Raw genomic sequence first — 23,157 nt, 5'->3', positions numbered from 1 at the left:
TGAGATAGATTCAAGGACAAGTTCTGACCACGGTTCCATGATATCATGCAAGACTTCTGAGATGTGAATGTTACAACTGTCATCTAGGGTTTATTTCTCTGTGCTCTGTGAACTTCATAGTCTTAAAGACAACATTTTGGAGATGTACAAACCTAATGGAATGTAGAGAATGCCAACTGTTTTGATTATGTCCAGTTAGTTACCTATGCTAAACTTGGGAGACTGATTTTGATTGAAGTCCCAATTATCACAACAGTACACTATTTGTGATATCTAATAGTTTAGCAAAAGATACCTAATTTCTTCTGTTTACAGTTATATCATTCATAAATATGGTTAATCTTTCCAATTGTTTCTCATCTAATACACAATAAAAGGAAATTCAAGGCAAATTCACTTGAGATAGATTCAAGGACAAGTTCTAACCACGGTTCCATTCAAGAGTTTTGAGATGTGAATCTTACAACCTGTCATCTAGGGTTTATTTCTCTGCCTCTTACAGACTTTATATGAAAAATGCTATAGCTGCTGATTTGTTATACTTTTATCAGGTCTTGTCTGAAGATTTGCCTGCTACTATTGCTAAAATTTCTTTTCCGAAGACAATGCGTTGGAATTCTCAGGTAACATGACAACTATCCTCTGCAACATGAAGTTATAAATAATTGAAGATTATATAATGCTATCACGCTGTTTTATTGTGGAGTAAAGGAAATCACTGGTTACATAAATTAACATGTTTCTATACTTTTAATATACAGGTGATGTTTAGCAGGCCTATCCGTTGGATTTTAGCTCTGCATGGAGATGTAGTAGTCCCATTTACGTTTGCTGGGGTGATAAGGTAATTTATTCTTTTTAGATATTATCTCTACTTTGCCCTCTCCTAAACCATGTGTCATTCCGGACTTTGTGCCTATGAGTTGTATGCTTACTCATAACTGTTTCCATGTCTTTTGAAGAGATTTTATAAACTAAACACTATTAGCAGATCCCCAATTAAATAGGCTGGTTAGTCTAAGTTATCTGGCTGTAACAGTTAGCTGATTAGAGAAGAAGATAGATGATTGAAAATTATTATAAGCTAGGTTTTTAAATTGTGATTTCTGTTACATTGCATTACATTATGTTTTTTGCAGTTATGGGTATTATTGTATAATCAATGATGTAGATAAGGGTCGGTGTGAATTGTGCACACCTTGACACAGCTTTATAAAATTTCATGTATTGGCCATACTCTGGGTAAGATGATCTACATAACCCTGACTCTTAAGTCATAGTTTAATGTTTGAAGCCCAAGTATCATAATTAGTGTCATTCAATTTGTCATAATTAGTATAGATGGATGGGTCAGGCATAGTGGCAGCAGAAGAGGCCATAGATGAAGGTGAGAGAGAAACACCTTAGAAGAGAGAGAAAAATCCTAAAATTAACCGGGCTCCGATAAAAAAAGACAAGGCCAGATCCAGCACTAGGATGGTGAGGCAATCCCGTGAATATGAAGCGTCGTCGGAACGGACAACTGACGTGCAGCCACGCATTGTGGCAGTGAACTACAGAGAGGAGGTGCATGAGAGCGTGTGCGGACTTTGATTGTCGTGATCCTGATGGCATGGTGGTTGCCTGGCCAAGACAAACCCAACGGTGATGTCGCCAGTCCAAACAGTGGCGCATCGGTGGGAGCGAAAAAAAAGTCCGGTGAGCAGTGGGTTTATCGGGAAGTCAAGGATTTTACCCTAGCTTTATATACCATATTAAAATGAAGGAGAATAAAATAGGATAAATACCTTGTGTGTATTGACCACATAGGGTTATGCTTATACAGTGATAAATCAAACAAAAAGTATGAGCTAAGTCCATTACATTGGCTGTTATATCTAACAGTAACGAAAAGACCTCTGTTGAGATTATCATTGATGAAGTGTCTACCAATTTCAATATATGTTTGGTCCTATGAAGTTGTACTTGTTTATGAGCAATGCTCATGACTGATTTGTTATCATAGTACAATTGCATAGTGATGCAAACTTTTATTTTAAGGTCCTCTATCTAGTATGATTTTTATCCAGAGTTCTTCACACATACTTTGAGCAAGGGTTCCAAATTCAGCTTTTACACTAGAATGAGATACTGTGTGTTTTTTGCTTTTTATTTCATGAGTGAAAATAATAAACAGTTCAGTTTGTTTGCAAAGTTTTCTATTGTTCAATTTCTTTGAGAAAACATAAAGCAAAAATGTTCAGATTACATGCGGTTGCCAGTAAACAATAAAATGGCAACCAATAAATGCTCAGAGTACACAGATGTTTCCGGAAAGCAAAAACACTCAGAGTGTAGTGACTGTTGGGAAGTGAAAATGCTCAAAGGGCACGATAATTGTCAAAAGAAAAATCTGTCCTAAAATTGTCAACAGTGAAAAATACTTGCTGGAAAAACATCAGCGGATAACCATAGTGCTGACTATAAGAGTATAGAGAGAAGGAGAGATTAGAGAGAAGAAAGATAGAGAATGAGTAATCTTTATTATATGATTCAGTGTGTAATGTACAGGGAAGGCTGGGTATTAATAGTACCCAGTGCAGTAGTAATACAAAGTAAATGCAAACAGTTAAGACTGTTATACCTAATAACAGTTAATACTGTTATACCTAATATCCCCCCCTTAAATTGATGGTTTAGGATACACCATTAATTTATGCGAGAAGGCTGAAAACGGGCCAACACTTAAAGGTTTCGTAAAGACATCAGCAATCTGGAGTGTAGCAGGGACATGTAGAAGTTGTAACTGCTTTTTTTGGATAGCATCCCGAACAAAATGAAGGTCAAGTTCAAAGTGCTTGGTCTTGGAATGCATAATGGGATTGGATGCAAGGAGAACAGCGCCAAGATTATCAGATCGAATGGTGGGAAGAGTAGGAGGAAGACGAAGTTCAGTGAGCAGATTCTGTATCCACTTGAGTTCAGCAAGCGTGGCAGCAATGCTGCGATATTCAGCTTCTGTGGAGCTGCGAGAAACAACCTTTTGTTTCTTTGAAAGCCAAGCAATAGGATTCGATCCAAGATAAACAACAAGGCCTGAGGTGGATTTCCTGTCATCAGGGTCAGAACCCCAATCAGCATCAGCAAAGGCATTTAGTGAGTTGGGATGGGCGCGAAGATGAAGCCCATGAGTGGTAGTGCCAGCAAGGTAGCGGAGAATACGTTTAACAGCATTCCAATGGTGATGTTGAGGGTTGTTCATGAACTGGCACGCTCTGTTGACGCTATAGGCGAGTTCTAGACGAGTGATAAGTATATATTGAAGCGAGCCTACCACTGAGCGATAGAGGGAAGGATCGTCTACAACAGTGGTAGCGTCTTTTGTTAGACGAGTAGTGGAGAGCATGAGTGTTGGTTGAGGCTTGGAGGAGAGCATGTTGGTTTTATGGAGGAGGTCTTGAATGTATTTGGTTTGAGAGAGATGTAAGCCTCCATCCAATGTCCAAGTGGCTTCAACATCGAGAAAATAATGGAGAGTGCCAAGGTCTTTTAGAGCAAAATGCTGACTGAGGGAGTAAATCAGACGCTGAATGACAGTGTTAGAATTCCCTGTAATTAGAATATCATCAACATAAATTAGGACAAAAAGAGTAACGTTATTGTGGAAGTGAAGAAAGAGGGAGGTGTCACTTTTAGTGGGATGAAAACCAAGAGAGATTAAAGTAGTACTTAGCTTGTGAAACCGGGATCTAGGGGCTTGTTTCAACCCATAGAGAGCTTTGTTAAGTTTGCAAACAGTGTTGGAATCACCAGTTTCAAAGCCAGGAGGTTGAACCATGTATACAGATTCCTCAAGATCACCATACAAAAAGGCGTTATTAATATCAATTTGATTGACAGACCAGTTTAATTGAAGAGCTAGAGTAAGGATAATACGTATGGTGACAGGTTTTATCACAGGACTGAATGTTTCAAAATAGTCAAAACCTTGTTGCTGATGAAAACCTTTGGCGACGAGGCGAGCTTTATTTCGTTGAAAGGAGCCATCAGCATTGTATTTTATTTTGAAAATCCATTTGCAACCAATGGGTTGAACCCCAGGAGGAAGAGTGGTGAGAATCCAGGTGTTGTTCGTGGTTAGAGCAACAAACTCTTCCTGCATGGCGGAAAGCCATTGGGGAAGATGTAAGGCTTCTTTGGTGGATTTGGGAAGAGGCAAAACAGGTGCAGCAGTAAAGGCACTTGGACCAAGTAGAGCAGTTTTCGCGCGTGTAAGCATGGGGTGAGTGTTTTGAGGAGCAGGATTGAGGGGAGTGAAAGTAGTGGAAGACAAGTCAGAGTGAGATGACATAGAAGCAGTGGAATCAGGATGTTCATGGGAAGAATCTGAGGTGGTTGGTTGTGAGTCAGGAGGTGCTGGTTGAGATACATAAACAGGCGGTTGCTGAAAAACAGTTAAAGAGGGTGAAGAATCGGAGTGGGGGCTATTAGTGGGTGAAGAAACAGAAGAGAAAGGGTTAGATGAAACAGCATAGGGAAAAACAGATTCATTAAAAGTAACATGACGAGTAATATACATACGCCCAGTTGGAGAGAGGCACATGTAACCTTTGTGATTGGAGGCATAGCCAAGAAACGCACAAAGATGAACGAAAACTCATTTTATGTTTATTATGTGGGCGAAGAAGAGGATAACACGCACATCCAAAGGTTTTGTAAAAAGAATAATCAGGCTGTGAGTTAAACAACAGATAATATGGACTTTGATTGTTTAAAACAAATGTGGGTAAAACATTGATAATGGAAACAACGGTAGTGAAAGCATAGCCCCAGAAATGCATGGGTAATTTTGAACAAGCAAGTAAAGTCAATCCTATATCAACAATATGCCTATGCTTACGTTCAACATAACCATTTTGTTCATGAGTGTGAGGGCAGGTTAGACGATGAGATATGCCATTAGATAACAAGAAAGATTTAAAATAGAGAAATTCTTTTGCATTGTCAGTTTGAATGCTTAATAGAGGAAAACCAGTTTGTTTTTCAACATATAATTTGAAAGATTTGAAAACAGTAAGGGCTTGAGATTTAGCGTGAAGTAGAACCAAACATATCTAGTATAGGCATCCACAAAAGAGATGTAGTAAGTAGCACCATTAGTTGCAGGGGTAGCAGACGACCCCCAAATGTCAATGAAAACAAGCTGTAAAGGTTTAGAGTATATAGTTTGAGAAGCATTAAAAGGAAGTTGTTGGGACTTGCCAACAACACAGGATTCACAGAATTCACGTTTAGCAGTAAAAGGTATATTACAAATCTTCATAATTTGGTGAATCACTCTTGGTTGGGCATGACCAAACCGGGAGTGCCACAAATGATAAGCAGAAGAGCCAGTAGTAATAGCAGTATTGTGAGCAGAATAAAGTGCAGTTTGAACAAGATTTGGAAATGTTAGATATTATTATATATAATTAGATATTATTTGATATTATGAGATATTATAGATATTGCTAAATATCTCATATTTATGTAATGGGCTTAGCCCATATGTTTCTTTTTCCTATATAAACATAACCCTATGTGTTCAATATACACAAGGGATTTACCCTATTCTTTCTTTTCCTTTAATATGGTATCAGAGCATAAGGTTAGAGTTTAGGGTTTAGGGTTCAATTTTTATTGGTGAACCCACTATTCACTGGAATTTTCCAGCCACCACCCCACTGTCTCGCCGTACCCGCCTCCGGACCTTCACTGGACCTTCGCCGGAACTTCGCCGGAGACGCCGCCGGAATCGCTGTCGGAGCCTTCATCTTTGTTGCTCCCGCCAATTAACCGGTGACTGGATTTGTCCTTATCTTTTATGGCTTCTTCCGCTTCCACTGCCACTATGGCTTCTTCAATCATTATGCCGGATTCATCTATTTATACTAATTACGTCAATGTTCATCTTTCCATTGACAAATTGGATGGAACCAATTATGACACTTGGGCATCAGATATTAAATTATGGCTTAAGAGTCAAGGTTATGTTGATCATCTTACTCATCCTACTCTTGCTGAAAATGAGGTTGTTCGTTGGTCGAAAATTGATGCTCAATTATGCATTGTTATCAAATCGACCATTCACTCATCTTTAAAACAAATTTTTCGTACCTATGAAACATGTTCAGAAGTTTGGGAACAAGCAAAATTATTATACACCAATGATACTCAACGTCTTTATGGTGTGTGTCAAAATCTTCTCACAATTGTTGCTCCCAAACGTCTTGATGGTACAATGGCAGAATATCTAGGTAAACTTCATGCTCTTCTTCATGATTTTAATGAGTTATTACCTCCTGCCTCTACTCCTTCTCAAGAACTAGAACAAAGATCCAAGTTCTTCATGTTATTGGGTTTACATGGTCTTCCTGATGATTATTCTCACGTTCGTGATCAAATTTTGGGATCTCCTATTGTGCCCAATTTTACTTCCACTTGTTCTACCCTTTTGCGCGTGCCAGGTAAACACACCGCTGATATAACGTCTCATGTTGATGACTCTTCTGCTTTAGTATCTCAGCATAATGATCGTACTCGCCCTCACAAGCCGGGCAAAGGGTGTCACAAGTGTGACCATTGTGGCAAACTTGGCCACAAAATTGACAGATGTTATGCCTTACATGGTCGTCCTCCTAGATCTGTTGCGGTTGCTCAAATTGCCCCTGTGCAACCTTCTACCATGGACCATACTTCAATTGATACCCCAAGCCAGCCTGCTATTTTCAATGAATTTCTTAAATGGTATGAGGATCGTCAGAACCCTAGTTCCACGGCTTCTGTTGCACATTCAGGTACATCTTTTGTTGGCCTCACTCACTCCACTTCCCATGGCCCTTGGGTTCTAGATTCAGGTGCCACTGATCACATTACTGGTAATAAATCTTTTTTCTCTTCCCTATCTACTACGGGTTATTTACCTTCAGTTACCATGGCCAATGGATATAGGGTACCATCACATGGTGTTGGTACTATTAATCTTTTTTCATCTTTATCTATTGATAATGTTCTTTATGTCCCTGGGTCTCCATTTAACTTATTATCCATTAGTCGTCTCACTCGTTCCCTTGACTGTGTTATTTCTTTTACCAAAGATTCTGTTACTTTACAGGACCGGAGTTCGGGACGGATGATTGGCACCGGATGTGAGTCTCATGGACTTTATCAACTACAGATCTCTGCACATGTTGGCGCAATTATGGATTCTCCATCTCTCATTCATGCTCGGTTGGGTCATCCTAGTCTTGCCAAGATGCAACAGCTTGTTCCAAGTTTGTCTAATGTGTCTACTTTATCGTGTGAGTCGTGTCAGTTAGGGAAACACATTCGTAGTTCTTTTCCTCGTAGTGTCTCACAACGTGCTTCACCTCCTTTTGCCTTAGTTCACTCTGACATTTGGGGACCAAGTCGTATTAAGTCTAATTTAGGATTTCAGTATTTTGTTACTTTTATTGATGATTATTCAAGATGTACTTGGGTATTTTTAATGAAAAACCGTTCTGAGTTGTTTTCTATATTTCAAATATTTTACAATGAAATTAAAAATCAATTTGGAATTTCCATCCGAATTTTGCGCAGTGATAATGGACGTGAGTATCTTTCTCATTCTTTTAAAAATTTTATGGCTTCTCATGGTATTCTTCATCAAACTTCATGTGCTTATACACCTCAACAAAATGGGGTAGCTGAGCGCCAGAATAGACATCTTGTTGAAACAACTCGTACTATTTTAATCCATGGTGATGTTCCTCAGCGTTTTTGGGGTGATGCTGTTCTTAGTGCATGTTATCTCATTAATCGCATGCCATCTTCAGTTTTAGATAACAAAATTCCTCATTCTATTTTATTTCCACATGACCCTCTCCACTCTTTACCTCCCAAAGTTTTTGGGTCCACATGTTTTATTCATAATTTTAGTCCTGGTCTTGATAAATTATCTCCTAAGTCACACAAATGTGTCTTTTTAGGGTTCACTAGATCACGAAAAGGATATAAATGTTTCTCACCGTCTTTAAACCGTTATTTTATTTCAGCAGATGTCACCTTCAGTGAATCTTCCCTTTACTTTAAGTCTTGTCCTTCTCCTTCAATTTCTTCATCTAATCAAGTTAATATTCCTCTTGTTGTGCCTAGTGCACCTAACAATTCACCACCGCCGCCAACTCTTCAGGTGTATAGTCGTCGTCAACCGTCTCATCGTCCATCAGCAGACTCTATTCTGGTGCCAACACCTCATCCCCCTCCGGCTCCTATAGTTGAACCTCCGACTGTTGAACCTGATCTTCCTATTGCTATCCGTAAAGGTATACGTTCTACTCGTAATCCCTCTCCACATTATACTGCTTTGAGTTACCATAGACTATCTCAACCCTTTTATACCTGCCTTTCGTCTATTTCTTCTGTATCCATTCCAAAATCTGTAGGTGATGCCTTAGCCCATCCTGGTTGGCGCAGGCCATGCTTGATGAAATGAATGCGCTTCAGAATAATGGAACTTGGGAACTTGTTCCTTTACCATCTAGGAAATCTGTTGTTGGTTGCAGGTGGATTTTTGCTATCAAAGTTGGTCCTGAAGGTACTATTGATCGTCTCAAAGCTCGTCTTGTGGCTAAGGGTTATACCCAAATTTTTGGTTTAGACTATGGTGATACTTTTTCTCCAGTAGCAAAGATGGCCTCTGTTCGCTTATTCATAGCTATGGCTGCTCTTCAACAATGGCCTCTTTATCAACTGGATGTTAAAAATGCTTTTCTTAATGGGGATTTGCAGGAAGAAATTTATATGGAGCAACCTCCCGGTTTTGTTGCTCAGGGGGAGTCTTCTGGATTGGTATGTCGTCTTCGCAAATCCTTATATGGCCTCAAGCAGTCTCCTAGGGCTTGGTTTGGAAAATTTAGCAATGTTGTTCAACAATTTGGTATGACTCGCAGTGAAGGCGATCATTCAGTTTTTTATCGTCACTCGAGTGTTGGGTGTATCTATCTTGTAGTATATGTTGATGACATTGTTCTTACAGGCAGTGATCACCATGGCATCTCACAAGTAAAACAACACCTTTGTCAACACTTTCAGACCAAAGATCTTGGCAAACTCAGATATTTCTTGGGGATTGAGGTAGCACAATCCAATACTGGTATTGTTATCTCTCAAAGAAAATACGCATTAGATATTTTGGAGGAAATTGGGTTGATGAATTCGAAATCTGTTGATACTCCCATGGATCCCAACGTCAAGCTTCTACCCAATCAGGGGGAGCCTCTTTCAGATCCTGAGAAGTACAGGAGATTAGTTGGAAGATTGAACTATCTCACTGTTACTCGTCCTGATATTTCCTTTGCAGTCAGTGTGGTGAGTCAATTTCTTAATTCTCCATGTGAAGATCATTGGAATGCAGTCATTCGTATAGTGAAGTACATTAAAGGCTCTCCTGGAAAAGGTTTGTTATATGGTCATAATAACCATACTAAAGTCGTTTGTTATTCAGATGCTGATTGGGCAGGATCTCCATCTGATAGAAGGTCAACTTCTGGTTATTGTGTCTCCATTGGTGATAACTTGATTTCTTGGAAGAGCAAGAAACAAAGTGTTGTGGCAAGATCTAGTGCAGAAGCAGAATATAGAGCTATGGCCTCGGCTACTTGTGAGCTTATTTGGCTTAAACAGTTACTTAAAGAATTGCAATTTGGAGAGGTTACTCAAATGACACTGATATGTGATAATCAGGCTGCTCTTCATATTAGCTCAAATCCAGTTTTTCATGAAAGGACAAAACATATTGAGATTGATTGTCATTTCATTCGAGAAAAGATTATATCAGGAGATATCAAGACTGAGTTTGTTAATTCAAGTAATCAATTAGCAGATATTTTTACTAAACCCTTACGAGAACCTAGGATTGATTACATTTGTAACAAGCTGGGTACATATGATCTATATGCACCAGCTTGAGGGGGAGTGTTAGATATTATTAGATATAATTAGATATTATTTGATATTATAGATATTGTTAGATATCTCATATTTATGTAATGGGCTTAGCCCATATGTTTCTTTTTCCTATATAAACATAACCCTATGTGTTCAATATACACAAGGGATTTACCCTATTCTTTCTTTTCCTTTAATAGGAAACATATAAAGATCATCTTTAAGCTTGCCTTGGAGCAGGATTTCGTTGGTTCCCTGACGTTTAACAAGGCAAACATCAGCATGAAACTCAAAGTAAACGTGATTATCACTTGCAAACCTAGAAACACTTAACAAATTTTTAGAAATAGTAGGCACATGCAGAAGATGTTGTAAGGAGAAGGTATTATGGGTATTAAGATCTGTAAAACTGGCAGATCCAATAGAAGTAATAGGAAGCTGGAAACCATTACCTACAGCCACCTTTTCCGAACTTGTGTAAGGAGTGGTTGTGGAGAGATTGTTGCTGTTGGCAGTGAGATGGTGGGAGGCACCACTATCAGGATACCAAAGCGGGTCATGGAGAGTATTGGGGGTTCCGAGGATCGAAGGTTCATCATCACCAAGAGATGTAGAAAAAGGGGCAGTATTAGCAGTAACTTGAGATTGGGTAGAAGAATCAAATCTATGCCAGCAGTGAAGAGCAGTGTGGCCATATTTTCCACAAATTTGGCATTGCACCCGGGTTGAAGAAGAATTAGATGGTGTTTTGGGGAAGTTCTTAGAAGGTGTAAAACGAGGTTTTGAATAAAACCGTTGTTTAGCAAGAGCAGCGTGGCGGAAGGAGGAGGGATAATTTGTAGAACTGGAGTTGTAATGAGAGAAAGAATGTGGGACAGAAGCAATATTGGCCTGCAAAATGTGATCAACCGATTGTTTATTCCTTTCAATACGATTTTCTTAGGCAAGAAGCAGCACTTCAATGTCTGCTACTGTGTATGGGTCAAGGCGAGATGTGACAGAGGTGATAAAAGGGTCGTATTCGTCAGATAGCCCATCAAGAACAGCTTCAATGTGATCTTCTGTAGAAATTGGACAACCCACAGCAGCCAATTGGTCCACGGTTTTCTTGATATCAAGAAGGTAGGCAGAGATGGAGCGATCCTTCTTGGGTGTACGCAGCTGCTGTTTGTGCTTCTTTATTTGAGCACGAGTTTGAGACGCATAATGGGTCTGGAGTTTTTCCCATACTTGGTTTGAAGTTTCCAGTCCAACCATCTGAGTTAGGATACCTGCAGTCATAGATGCCAATAACCAGGCCAAGATTACCTGATCTTGACGATCATACTGGATGTATTTTGAATTAACAACTGGGGAAGAGTCTTCTTCGGCGGAGATGAAGCGTGGAGGAGTGCAAGAACCATCTAGAAAATAAAGAAGGTCAAGGCTGCAAAGGGTGGCATTAACCTACTGCCGCCAGACAAGGAAATTGTCTGGATCCAGTTTCAGATGGATTGGGGTATGAAAGATATGAGGGAGAAGAACCTCGGGTTTGGAGGAAAAATTTTCAGAATTGGGTTCAGTGGTAGATGACGAGGCCATTTTTGGCTCTGGATACCATATAAGAGTATAGAGAGAAGGAGAGATTAGAGAGAAGAAAGATAGAGAATGAGTAATCTTTATTATATGATTCAGTGTGTAATGTACAGGGAAGGCTGGGTATTAATAGTACCCAGTGCAGTAGTAATACAAAGTAAATGCAAACAGTTAAGACTGTTATACCTAATAACAGTTAATACTGTTATACCTAATACTGACTGCGAAAAGCTTGCCGAAATTAAGAAACCCATCAGAAATACATCAGCTATTTTTAACAATATCTTTTGTCGTAAACGGTTGCCTACAAAAATTGTTCTAAGCTTTTTATTTCATGAGTGAAAATATAAATAGTGCAGTTTGTTTACAAAGTTTTTTATCATTCAATTGTTTGAGAGAACACAATGGCTGTTGGAAAACAAATATGTTCATATAACATGTGGCTGCCAGTAAACAAGAAATGCTCAGAGTAGATGGATGTTGCCGGGAAGCAAAACGCTTAGAGTGCAGTGACCAGTTTGTCAGAAAAAAAAATCTGTCCAGAAAATGTCAACAGTGAAGAATACTTGCTGGAAAAAGTCCGCAGTTAACCATTATGCTGACTGCAAAAAGCTTTCCAGAATTAAGAAACTCTTTGGAATATGTCACCGGTAATTAATAATGTTGGCTATGAACATTAATGCCTACGAGAAACAGTGTATCCAATGTCAACAGTGATGGCAAGGAACAGTTCTTATTTATGTTGTTGGCATAGCTACTTGATAATTACTTTATTTATTGCTTTTCACTTATCCTCCCTCAGTATTTTTATTTTACTGAAGATCGCTTACCAGAAACAAGAATATCATGAGGGAGTGAGGTGTGAGATTTCCAAATAGCAAAAAGTAAAAAGAAGACAAAAAATAAAACTTGGGAAATAATATCTTGGCCACTTATTCCAAGGCTTAGCTGACACCCAATTATATTAAGTTCTTTTTGGTGTACTAGTTTATTATCTGATAGGTATGAATAACAATTTCCATTTTGTTTATGTTATACAGTGGAAACATGTCTTGTGGTCTTCGCAGTACTTCTTCAGCTGTTGTCCAGGTGCATGCCTGAAGCAATTTTTTTGACAACTGCAAATTAAGCTTGTTTTCTTTATCATTCTCACTTTTATTCTATGGTTTTTAATTTGATGCATGTTGAAACAACATATTTCTTTGAGAAATATCTTTTCATATGCATGTCTGATTCTGTATGTGTAGTAAAAATCTTACATTAGTTCTTAATTTTAGTTCCATTACCAATGGTTCAAGATCACTGCTTCATGAAGGGAAAGTAATAAATCTGACATGAATTAGGGAAGAGAATAGTAAAATCTGATTTAACTGACTGGAGAAATTCACATAACTATATATTCTGAGATTAAAATTTTTATTATTGTACCCAGAAAGAAGTTAAAAATATGTCTATGGATTACGATAGAAAATCTTTAAACCCAAGACATAAAATGATATAGTTAACCTTGCTAGAAAAATGTTACTAAGTGAATCTATGGAGGTTTTCTTATGCTGATGTATAATTCTGCCTATCACATGCAGGAAACATGTTGACTCAGGTAAATTCAGAACATTTATTTCTTATTAAAGAATTATAGGGAGATGTTAAACATAAGATTTAAGCTTGGGGTATGCAATGGAAGAATTCTTGAGGTATTATTTGTGATAGAATGATGCCCCTAAACCTAGAGCTATAAAGAAACTTTGACCACGTGGCCGTAGGACCAATGGTGCAGTGATTATGTTACAGAATGGTGTTGGGTGACAAAATGCTATCCAGAACATAAGTTCTATAGAGAGGGTGACTTTTGGTGGATGTGTGGTAACATGAAAGGATAATATTAGCAATGAATGTATTAGAGAGAAAGTTGGGATGACACCTCTTTACATAGAATAGAAGATGGTAGAATCATTCTTATGATTTGTACACGTGAGAAGAAAACCAATAAAATCCCTAGCTATAAGGGTTGATCAAATAAGATATGCCAATAATTAGAGTAGAAGAAAACTCAAAAACTTAAATTGAAACCTTATAAACAGATTTTGATCTAAACAACCTCTTTAAAGAATTGTCTTTTGATAGAACAAAATGGTATAATTTGATTCATGTAATTCGGTTGAGTTAGTGAGTTTGTTTTTTGTTGTTGTTTTAGTTTTTGGTGATTATAGTCAGGTTTATTGGTGTCCCATGTTCATTTTGTACCTTGAGTTGGGATATGATTGTATATTTCAGAGAAATATATTCACTTTAGTATGTGTGGTCAATATAACGGGCCATACTTTCTGTTCTCTTTGTTTTCTACTGTTTTCTTTTCATTTTAAGAAGGAACTTTTACAAAAGGAACCCTACTATATTAATTGCAGGTGGAAAATGCAGAATCTTATTCAGTTGCAATTAACAATGCGGGAATCAAAGTTTCAGTTGAGGTACAATTGATAAGTTGTTAATATAAAAAATCATACATTATAATTACAAATATATCTAAATAATTAGATTGGTACTCTTTTCAGGACCGTAAGAAAATTATTTTTGAGCAATCTAATGCATTAGCAAAAGGTGTAAATGGCCAAATTCTTATTCCAAAAGGTTTGCTTGACGAGGTAAGAATTTTTATTCCTTCTGATTAATGTTGTGCACATATGTTCATTCTAAGAATTCCCTTTTATATTTAATATTAGGTTGTAAATCTTGTTGAGGCTCCTTTTCCCGTGCTTGGAAAGTTTAAAGAGACTTTCTTAGATCTTCCAAAAGATCTTTTAACAATGGTGAGTGTTTCACTTTTTTGGCTTTTTAATTTTTGTTTGGAATCTGTTTCTATTGATCATTAAACTAGTTTAAATTATAACTCCATCTCAGATAGTGTGCGTGCTTATTTTTAAAATGGACGATGACTGCATTTTTATTTTTATTTATTCTTAGAAAGGATGTTGTAGAGTGAAAAAATTACTCCCTGCTTGTTCTTTGTAATATCTAAATTGTGCCCTTTACATGGCTAATGAATAGGGTGTTCCTTTTGAAAAGAAAATTAACCTACTCTTACATGGCTAATGAATTGGGTGTTTCCTTTAAAAAAGTTTTCTCTGTCAGTGATTTGTTAACATAAATAAACCTTAAATAATATTATTACCTCCAGCTATTCTGTCCAAGTGAAAGGCCTATATAGACAGCTAAATTCCAGATGTTAGGACCCTAATTGAAATACCTTCTATCTGTGACTGAAAATCTCACAATTAACCCCAATATCTAAATGAAGCTAAATTAGTAGAGAGATTTGATCTCTTCTAACGTAATCTATCCTTGATTGTTCTGATTTGGAGGGTCATTATGAATTAAACATATATTAATTCCTCCAGGTTTTGAAAAATATTGAAAATAGAAGCTAACTATTGTGCACCATGCCTGCAGGTTATGCAAAAACATCAAAAGTATTTTGCTGTATGTGATGCAAATGGACAATTATTGCCTTATTTCATTGCTGTAAGTTCTTTCCATTAATTAGTCTTCTAGAATAAGTAGCTTCATGTTTTGAAATTTTATTTATTAAATGGCATGGTATTTTCTCAGGTTGCAAATGGAGCAATTGATGAGACTACAGTGAGGAAAGGAAATGAAGCTGTGCTCAGGTGTTCTTATCTAAACTTATTGTGTCATATATAGTTTATTTAAAAAGAGGTGCCCAGGCCCTCTTGGGTTTGGTGTCCTTGATGAGTTGTCAAACATTTATTAGTTGTTGGCTGTGTTTGATGGCTTCTGTCAAGGACAAACTCTCCTTAATGTATTTGATGGTTTTATCTTTCTAGCACAGTGCTTTAGGCTTGAAGCTGAGAAAATACACAATTCCACTCTAATTTGTGCTGAAATTAACTTCATTTAGAAGAATAGAAGCACCAAGAATGAAACTCTTGACTACTTGGACTCAGGCTCTAAACCATTAGCATTAGGCGAAGTTATCCAACATATATATAAGCTGCATTCTAAGAATTGAGTTCTAAGAATTGAGGCAAACAATGTGGGACTTTCTGTCACCCCTCATCGATAGATGCCTACCAAACCAAATGAGCATATCAGAATAGAAAATTATCAAGATGAGTTATAGGCTTTGATATCATGATCAACTTAAAACCAATTGCATTAGGCAAAATTGTTCACTATATATATATATATATATATATATATATATATATATCGCTCCAAGAATTGAGGCAGACGATGTGGAACTTCCCAACAGGCAACCAACCCTTAAAACTTAAGCTATTAGCTGAACTTTGAATAAATTTATATCTTTAGTGAACTTCAAACATTTATTGTGAGAACAAGCAACCACAATATATGAAATGAGGTTCTGGGAAAAAATGGTATTGGAGTAGGGTTTCAGCAAAAGTTACAATTTTTATCTTTGTTTATTTGAATTGTTTTGTTGTTGTAATATAAAACCATTCATTTTGTGTTTCTCCCAACAGCTTAAGCTCTTAGGATAATTGGCTTTTTTACATGATATTGGGATCTCTCAAACAATGTGGTAGTGGTTTATGGTTCAGTCCTTACCACTTTCCATTCTTTTCTACTAAATTTAATGAGTTAGAAGAAGGTAGGCTGGTCTGTGTATCATCTACATTCCACTCTTTAAGCTTGAAAGGTTCATGTGGTGCTGTGACAGGGCACAATAGAGATGATGCATAAAACTTTACAGGTGTTTCCACTTAAAAACTTAAGATTCTGGAATGGTCTGTAGAATATAACGAGATATAGCCTCAACTGTCATGCGGTCCATTAGATACTGATCTTTTACATTGATGCCATTTCTTCAGTTACTAAGAATAAAATTAGCATATTTGAACAATGTAATGTGCACATTTCATGTTTTCTCTTTAATGGGAGAAGGCACATCAAAATCTCTTGATTATATTTGTAGGGCTCGCTATGAAGATGCAAAGTTCTTTTATGAGATGGACACCCGTAAAAGGTTTACAGAATTCCGAAAGCAACTGAAAAACATTCTATTTCATGTAAGTTACAAATTAAACTTTTATTGAAGTGCTTGTATGTAAATCTCATACTAACTAAAATATATATAAAGTAATTCTTCTAATTTAAAAATTTAATGAATAGGCATTTATCATTTTCCATTTTTTTATTTTCTATTACCCGTTTTATTTCTTCTAAATCAGGTCAAATATCAATTCACTGTTTATATTGAAAAGAAAATAAGGGAAAGTCAGGAACTAGTGACAATAATAGTTTTATGTGAAAGTTGTTGAAAATATATCTCTTGACCTCTCGCATCTTGCTTGTTTCAATAACATGGAATGAAACAGGAAAAGCTTGGGACCATGCTTGATAAGATGACTCGTGTTGAAAATATGGTTACTGAACTAAGTTGCATCCTAGATATCAGTGAAGATGTGCAACAAATTACCCGTGATGCTGCCTCACTTGCAATGTCTGATCTTTCCACTGCAGTTGTCACTGAATTTACCTCACTTTCGGGAATTATGGGGCGTCACTATGCCCTTAGAGATGGATACTCAGAGCAGGTTTCTAAATTTTTTTTGCTATATTTGGTTATCTGAAATATCATGTTTTACCACTGCAATCGTTAAAACTTCATTGCATCATGTTTGGTTGGTAGTCACATAATTTTGCTTTTCCTTGTCATTTGTTATCTTGCAGATTGCAGAGGCCTTGTTTGAGATCACGCTTCCTAGATTTTCTGGGGACACGCTTCCTGAAAGTGATGCTGGCATAGTTTTGGCAATTGCTGATAGGTGGAACTGATGCCAGAATTTAAATATCTTCCCCGTTTATTTTAGTGATAATTCAGTTTTACAGTGATTGAGATTTATTGGAAGATTTTTTGAGATATTTTCTAACCAATCAGATTACTATTCAAATTCAAAATAAAATAAAAACACGATAGGAAAGATTACAAAGAAAAGATGAGGATAAGAATAAGATCAGTCAAAGGCTTGTCTATTCTAATGGTTCTAGAATGGATTTATTCTAAAATATCCTAATAACTTCGACAATAGAACTTTCCTTTATCTTGATTATAACATAGACAAAAGAATCAACAATGCTAGTGTATACTTCAGGGAGTTCTTTTTCACCGTTCTTAGATTTACTATGGAATGTTCTTCATTGCAATGTGAAATGTGTTTATGGTACGTGTTATAGGAGAATATGTCCGAATGATTTTTACAGCATAGCTCTTCATCTTAAGAGATATATGATATTTTTCTGCAGATTAGATAGCCTGGTAGGTTTATTTTCTGCTGGTTGTCAACCTAGTTCCTCAAATGATCCGTTTGGTCTGAGAAGAATCTCATATGGTCTTGTAAGTATAACATACTTTTCATCTGTCTAATATTTGTTAAAGTATTTCCTTTTATATCAACACCCACCCCCCCTGCCAAAAGCTTAAGCAGAAATTCTATAAAAACAATTGCTTGCGCTCAGAGATGCACTTTATACTCCAGGTGCAACTATTGGTGGAAAAGAATAAAAATCTAGATTTTAAAAAGGCCCTGGAACTTGCAGCAGAAGTCCAGTCCATTAAAGTAGATCCTCATGTAATAGATGATGTAAGATTAAAGTATTTCATAAATTTCAATTTCTGCTTGCTTCTTGTGATTGAAATCTGATGAGAACAGTTTTCTCTTTCTTTAGGTACTTCAATTTGTCACGCGAAGATTAGAGCAATTTCTGGTAGGTATTATGATCATAATATTTGGTCCATTTCTTGACTACAATTAAACTTTTCATACTGTTATCTTTTACTTTAAATATTTTTCTTTGTTTCTTTATGGCCAAATTAACTTTAAAAGCATAAGGTGAATGACTTGAAGATATATTTCAATTGTTTTACACATTGTTCTTAGCAAAATCAGGTATGTTTGGGAAGGAGGGGGTGCAAATGGTTTGATAGCAGTTTGATTTTGATTCCTTTTTGGGAAAAAAAGTTTTATATCAATTCTAATTCATATTTACTCCTTAATTGCTTCTCATTTAGAACAGCAAGTACTTTACACAAACTAATTACCAGATATTTATATTAAGTATCAAATTGTTGGAGCTTATGGATGTAGATAACTGTACGGATTAGGGAGAGAATAATTAGCATCAGTTATAGGAGTTTTTGAAGTGAATCTTTGTTGCAGTCTTGCAGATCAAAATTTAATTAATGACCACTTGGTATATTCTTTCTTTTGATTATGACCTTGGGATAACCACCCTACAAAAGCTAGTCATTGTAGTGGGCAAGCCCAACACCTTATAAATACCACACAAAAATCTCATACTTCCAATCTTGGAAAGTCCCATTTCTTGCTATTGGATCCTAATATCTTGCCATACTACACATTGCACTGCTTGTTGTAACATGGTACATAGACACCAATTGATAAGAACCTTGGAAGATCTCATACCACAAAACTACCCAAACACCAGTATCCGAAAATTCTAATGTGGGACTCAAGTTCTATACTATGTTATTGGATCCTAACTGTATCATTACAATAGTTGGACAGTGATGTTTTGCTCAGCAAATATTATTCAATGATATATTTGCATGTAGTGCGTACATGTTTTTTTGTATTTGTGCATAATGCTTTGTAATGGTCTGGTGAGTTTTATCATGTTGCTATAAGTTGGAAACTCACATCGAGATATGGTCAAATTATAATATATAAGTGTGTTGTAAATAGCAGGTTATTATGATAAATATATCCTCAATACCTCTAGAGTGATTAAGAGAATATCTTTAGAATCTTCTTACTTCCATATTCTAAGGAGTTCAATTGTTACAAATAGAGGTGATTAGAATGTAATTGGTGTGGTTGTTATTAATAAAATAGTTATTTTTTTTCACATATGCAATGTTTGGTATCGTGTATGAATGCAAATCTTACCTTATAAGTCGACTTTGTGAGGTTAAGTTCTAAATTCACTTTCTAAGATGGTTACAGATCCTATCCTAATAAGGTTTGTTGGAACTTATCGTACCACTTGCTATGAGGCCATTATCCAGCCTCTCACAAATATCTAGTCTCGTGCTCAGAATGTTGCATGAATGGATGTGTTAGAAATCCCTCATCAATTAGAAATATAATCCAATTATAATATATAAGTGGGTGCAAATATCACCTTATTAGTAGGTTTGTGAAATTGAGTTAGACCTAAATCCACTTTCTAAGACTATTTTGTTAACAGATTGACAAGGGGGTGAATGCAGAATTTGTGCGGTCAATCCTTGTTGAAAGAGCAAATTTTCCCTGTCTTGCAGCAAAATCAGCATATAAAGTAAGCATCCCTCTTTCATTTTACTCCATATTTGATATTTGCATTGATGTATACTCAATTGATTTCGATGTCTGTTTCCAAAGTTTAGAGTTAACCCCTTTCCTTGATTCCTCAATCTAAATTATTTCATATGCCAAAAGCATGCAATTAGGGATCATCTTTTGTATGCTCTTGGTAAGCACATCCGGGACTAGATTAATGAGTCCTGATCTAATCCTATCCTTGTTGGAAAGTCCTTAGTCTCACCTCCTAGATTTTTTTCACTAGTAGTTATTTCTGTCATGCATGTCTTGTATGGTTAAGATATAAGTCACACAAACACTTATTTTTTTCAAAGTCCTCCGCGGCACATTATTTGATGCTCAACTAAGTTTTTTCTAGGTCAATAAAAAACATGTGTAGATCTCTTTCTTTGGTTTGGTACCTTTTCAACAATCCCTGTTTAAGATAAATAACTTCTGTTGTAGGCCTTTTGGTATAAAACCAAATTGATTTTCTGAAGTCCTAGTATCTTAATTTGTGCTCAATCAACTCCCCGTAATTTCTTAGTCTGTGTCATAAGTTATATCCCTCTGTAGTTCACACACTTCTAAATGCCTTCCTTGTTTATAATTAGTAGAACCAAAGTGTTCCATTATTTTATTATATATAAATATATACATGTATTACTTTAAATTTTATATATTCTAGTTAAACTATTCAAATAATAGAATTTTAATTCAGCTCAAAATTGGAATTCCGTATCTCAACTCTTAATTATACAGAATTGGAATTGAAATTAGAACTCTTAACCACAATTCAACATGACTTTAAACATGACCTTTAAACATGACTTAGATTCTTGGTTTAGCATTTCGATGTACCAGTATGCAGGGATACAAATTACGATTTCTATAGAAAAAGAACTATTCATGAGGAACTGAGGACCAAATGTGACTGTAATATGAGTGGTCAAGTGTTTCTGAAATATGGGGAATATTAGTTTTGCTGAATGATGTGATACCCACAAGTCGAAAAGCAATTATGTACTCCTGATTGTTTACAATGTTGATTTAGATGGAAGAATTATCAAGAGGGGACCTTTTTTTTAAAGTTGTTGAAGCATACTCCCGGCCAACTAGAATTGTCCGTGGGAAGGAAGATGAACTTCATACGGAGGTATGCATTTTTCTTCGTAAACAGAGGCTACCAAATTACTGTCAAATCTGAGTTATGCATAACATAAAAAAACACACACAGTGTGTGTATTAAATTTCACATAATTTATTTTTTTATAACTATATACGACATTCTTGGACCCACTAAGAAACGAAAATGCGGAAGACCACACCTATCCAAACAAAAGTTAGAAACAATGCATACTCAACTTAGGCTGCCAAACAATCAAACACCTATTTCCCTCCATGAAAATATGAGAAATTTTGAAATGTATACTAAATTTCCATGGGACCAAAGTGCTATCATAAAAAGATTTACAAATGAGAATTTACAAATTTTTAAATTTCATATTAAATGTTAAAGTTAACTTGTGCAATAAGCTTCTAAATAATTTTGAAATTGTATGAAATATTATATGAATATGAAATGCAACGGTTGTAAGTTGACAAAATTCTACACCTGATGTAAACGGATCCTAATCCTATGTAATACTTATACATACACACACCAAAGGATCATCAAAAGACATGTGTCAACTGTAACTAACTGATGGATGCGAAATAACATAACAGAAGAACATATCTCTATCACGAACCATTTATTTATGAGTTGTTTCTGCGTTTCCGTTCTACCATGTCTATTATTTTGACATTTATCTTCTCTTGATTCTTAAACTTACATGACTAGGTGGATGAGGCTGCTTTTGTGACAAATGAAGAGAGAGTTTTATGGAACACGTTTTTGTCTGTTAAAAAGAGTATCAATCCTGGTATTTTTTTTCTACACGTCCACCAATTTTTGCGTATATAGTTGGTGTTATCTACTGATATCGTGCGCTTTTATATTTATGCAATGCAATATAGTGTTTTTTTAACTTGGCACTATATTTAATATAATTAATTTCCTTTTACACAATTTTTTTTTTCATTTTCTTTATTTTGATTATGATACTTAATTTTCTTTATACAGGTCTCGAAATAGATGATTTCGTAGAAACTTCATGTCAGTTGATACAGCCACTTGAGGATTTCTTTAATAATGTCTTTGTAATGGTGGTATGTTAATCTTACTGTACTTGTATAATTACATATCGGGCATTAATATATTTGTGCTAACTCTTAGTACAAGCACTTTAATAGTGTTCGATGAGAATTGAACGATCTAGACTGATTACAAGAATGATAAAGATAAAATTTGTCCAGAAATAATAGGGCTTGATATTGCAGAGCTTTTCTTTCAAAAGTTATTCATGGTATAAAATTAGGATTTCTCTTGTAGTTTCTTTGTGCTTTGGACTGTAAAATTTATCTTATATATTCTGCAGTTTGAGTTTCATAAGCATAATTTTGTTTCTGGTGTATCTTAGGACGATGACAAGATCAGAGTAAACAGGTTAACTTTGCTGAAAGGAATTGCTGATCTCCCCAAAGGAATAGCAGACCTTACTGTTCTACCAGGATTTTAAGGATTGGTAAGAAGATTATTTATTTCTCTTAGGAAGACCATATTATTTTTGAGGTTCCAATTATTTTATTCGCCCTCTTGCTTTTTCTGCTCGAATTTTGCCATCTTTATTTAAGAAGAGTTTCTTTCAATCCATGGCGTGTTGTTTATCCTGCTCCACTTCAGTCTGTAAATTTCTTATGACTCATTTGTAATATTCTTCTTCATCCATATAATAAAATAAAAGATAATGTACTTTTTTTTAATCATCCAATATATCTTTTCAATTCTAAATCATTTTTGTGTTTATTACTTTTTATTGATACTAGCAAAAATACATGGGGTGGGTATTAACATTTTGTAAAAATGATATTAAAAAATATTAAAACAATGCAACTCTTAATATAATTGTTATAATGATATTAACAAAATGTAATAAGTGGAAAAGTTATTTAGTTATTGTGAGTAGAGAAAAGTGTAATTGCTAATTTATTAAATAAAGAAATAATTTTTAATTATTAAAATGTAAAATGATTTAACTAAAAATATATTAAATAAGTTTAAATATAATAGATAATGGTAGATATGTAAAAATATTTAGGATGACAGTAAAATAATATAACACGTGTGAATATAAAATAATATAATTCAACTATATATAATTTTAATATTGAAAAATTGAGATAAATATAA

General features: G+C 35.6%; 1 protein-coding gene across 5 annotated transcripts in view; it reads left to right on the top strand.

The window, feature by feature from the left end:
• EDD1 (glycine-tRNA ligase) overlaps positions 1-22,738 on the top strand; it is a 34,762-nt gene extending 12,024 nt beyond the window's left edge. For all 5 annotated transcript variants that reach the window (XM_068621933.2, XM_068621934.2, XM_068621936.2 and 2 more), the window contains 19 exons: positions 552-623; positions 762-844; positions 12,564-12,612; positions 13,929-13,991; positions 14,076-14,165; positions 14,244-14,330; positions 14,971-15,042; positions 15,130-15,188; positions 16,478-16,571; positions 16,881-17,099; positions 17,236-17,330; positions 17,809-17,899; positions 18,042-18,146; positions 18,232-18,270; positions 19,774-19,863; positions 20,920-21,021; positions 21,709-21,790; positions 21,991-22,076; positions 22,388-22,738. In XM_068621933.2, coding sequence (XP_068478034.1) covers positions 552-623; positions 762-844; positions 12,564-12,612; positions 13,929-13,991; positions 14,076-14,165; positions 14,244-14,330; positions 14,971-15,042; positions 15,130-15,188; positions 16,478-16,571; positions 16,881-17,099; positions 17,236-17,330; positions 17,809-17,899; positions 18,042-18,146; positions 18,232-18,270; positions 19,774-19,863; positions 20,920-21,021; positions 21,709-21,790; positions 21,991-22,076; positions 22,388-22,486 — 1,677 coding nt within the window. In that variant the 3' untranslated portion in view covers positions 22,487-22,738. The remainder of the gene's footprint in view (positions 1-551; positions 624-761; positions 845-12,563; positions 12,613-13,928; positions 13,992-14,075; positions 14,166-14,243; positions 14,331-14,970; positions 15,043-15,129; positions 15,189-16,477; positions 16,572-16,880; positions 17,100-17,235; positions 17,331-17,808; positions 17,900-18,041; positions 18,147-18,231; positions 18,271-19,773; positions 19,864-20,919; positions 21,022-21,708; positions 21,791-21,990; positions 22,077-22,387) is intronic.
• The last annotated feature ends 419 nt before the right edge of the window (positions 22,739-23,157 follow it).

This window comes from Phaseolus vulgaris, chromosome 10, assembly GCF_051622355.1.
Source record: "Phaseolus vulgaris cultivar YP4 chromosome 10, ASM5162235v1, whole genome shotgun sequence".
Classification (NCBI taxonomy): domain Eukaryota; kingdom Viridiplantae; phylum Streptophyta; class Magnoliopsida; order Fabales; family Fabaceae; genus Phaseolus; species Phaseolus vulgaris.
Note: the sequence above shows the minus strand (reverse complement) of the source record. Positions and strands in the feature narration are given on the sequence as shown.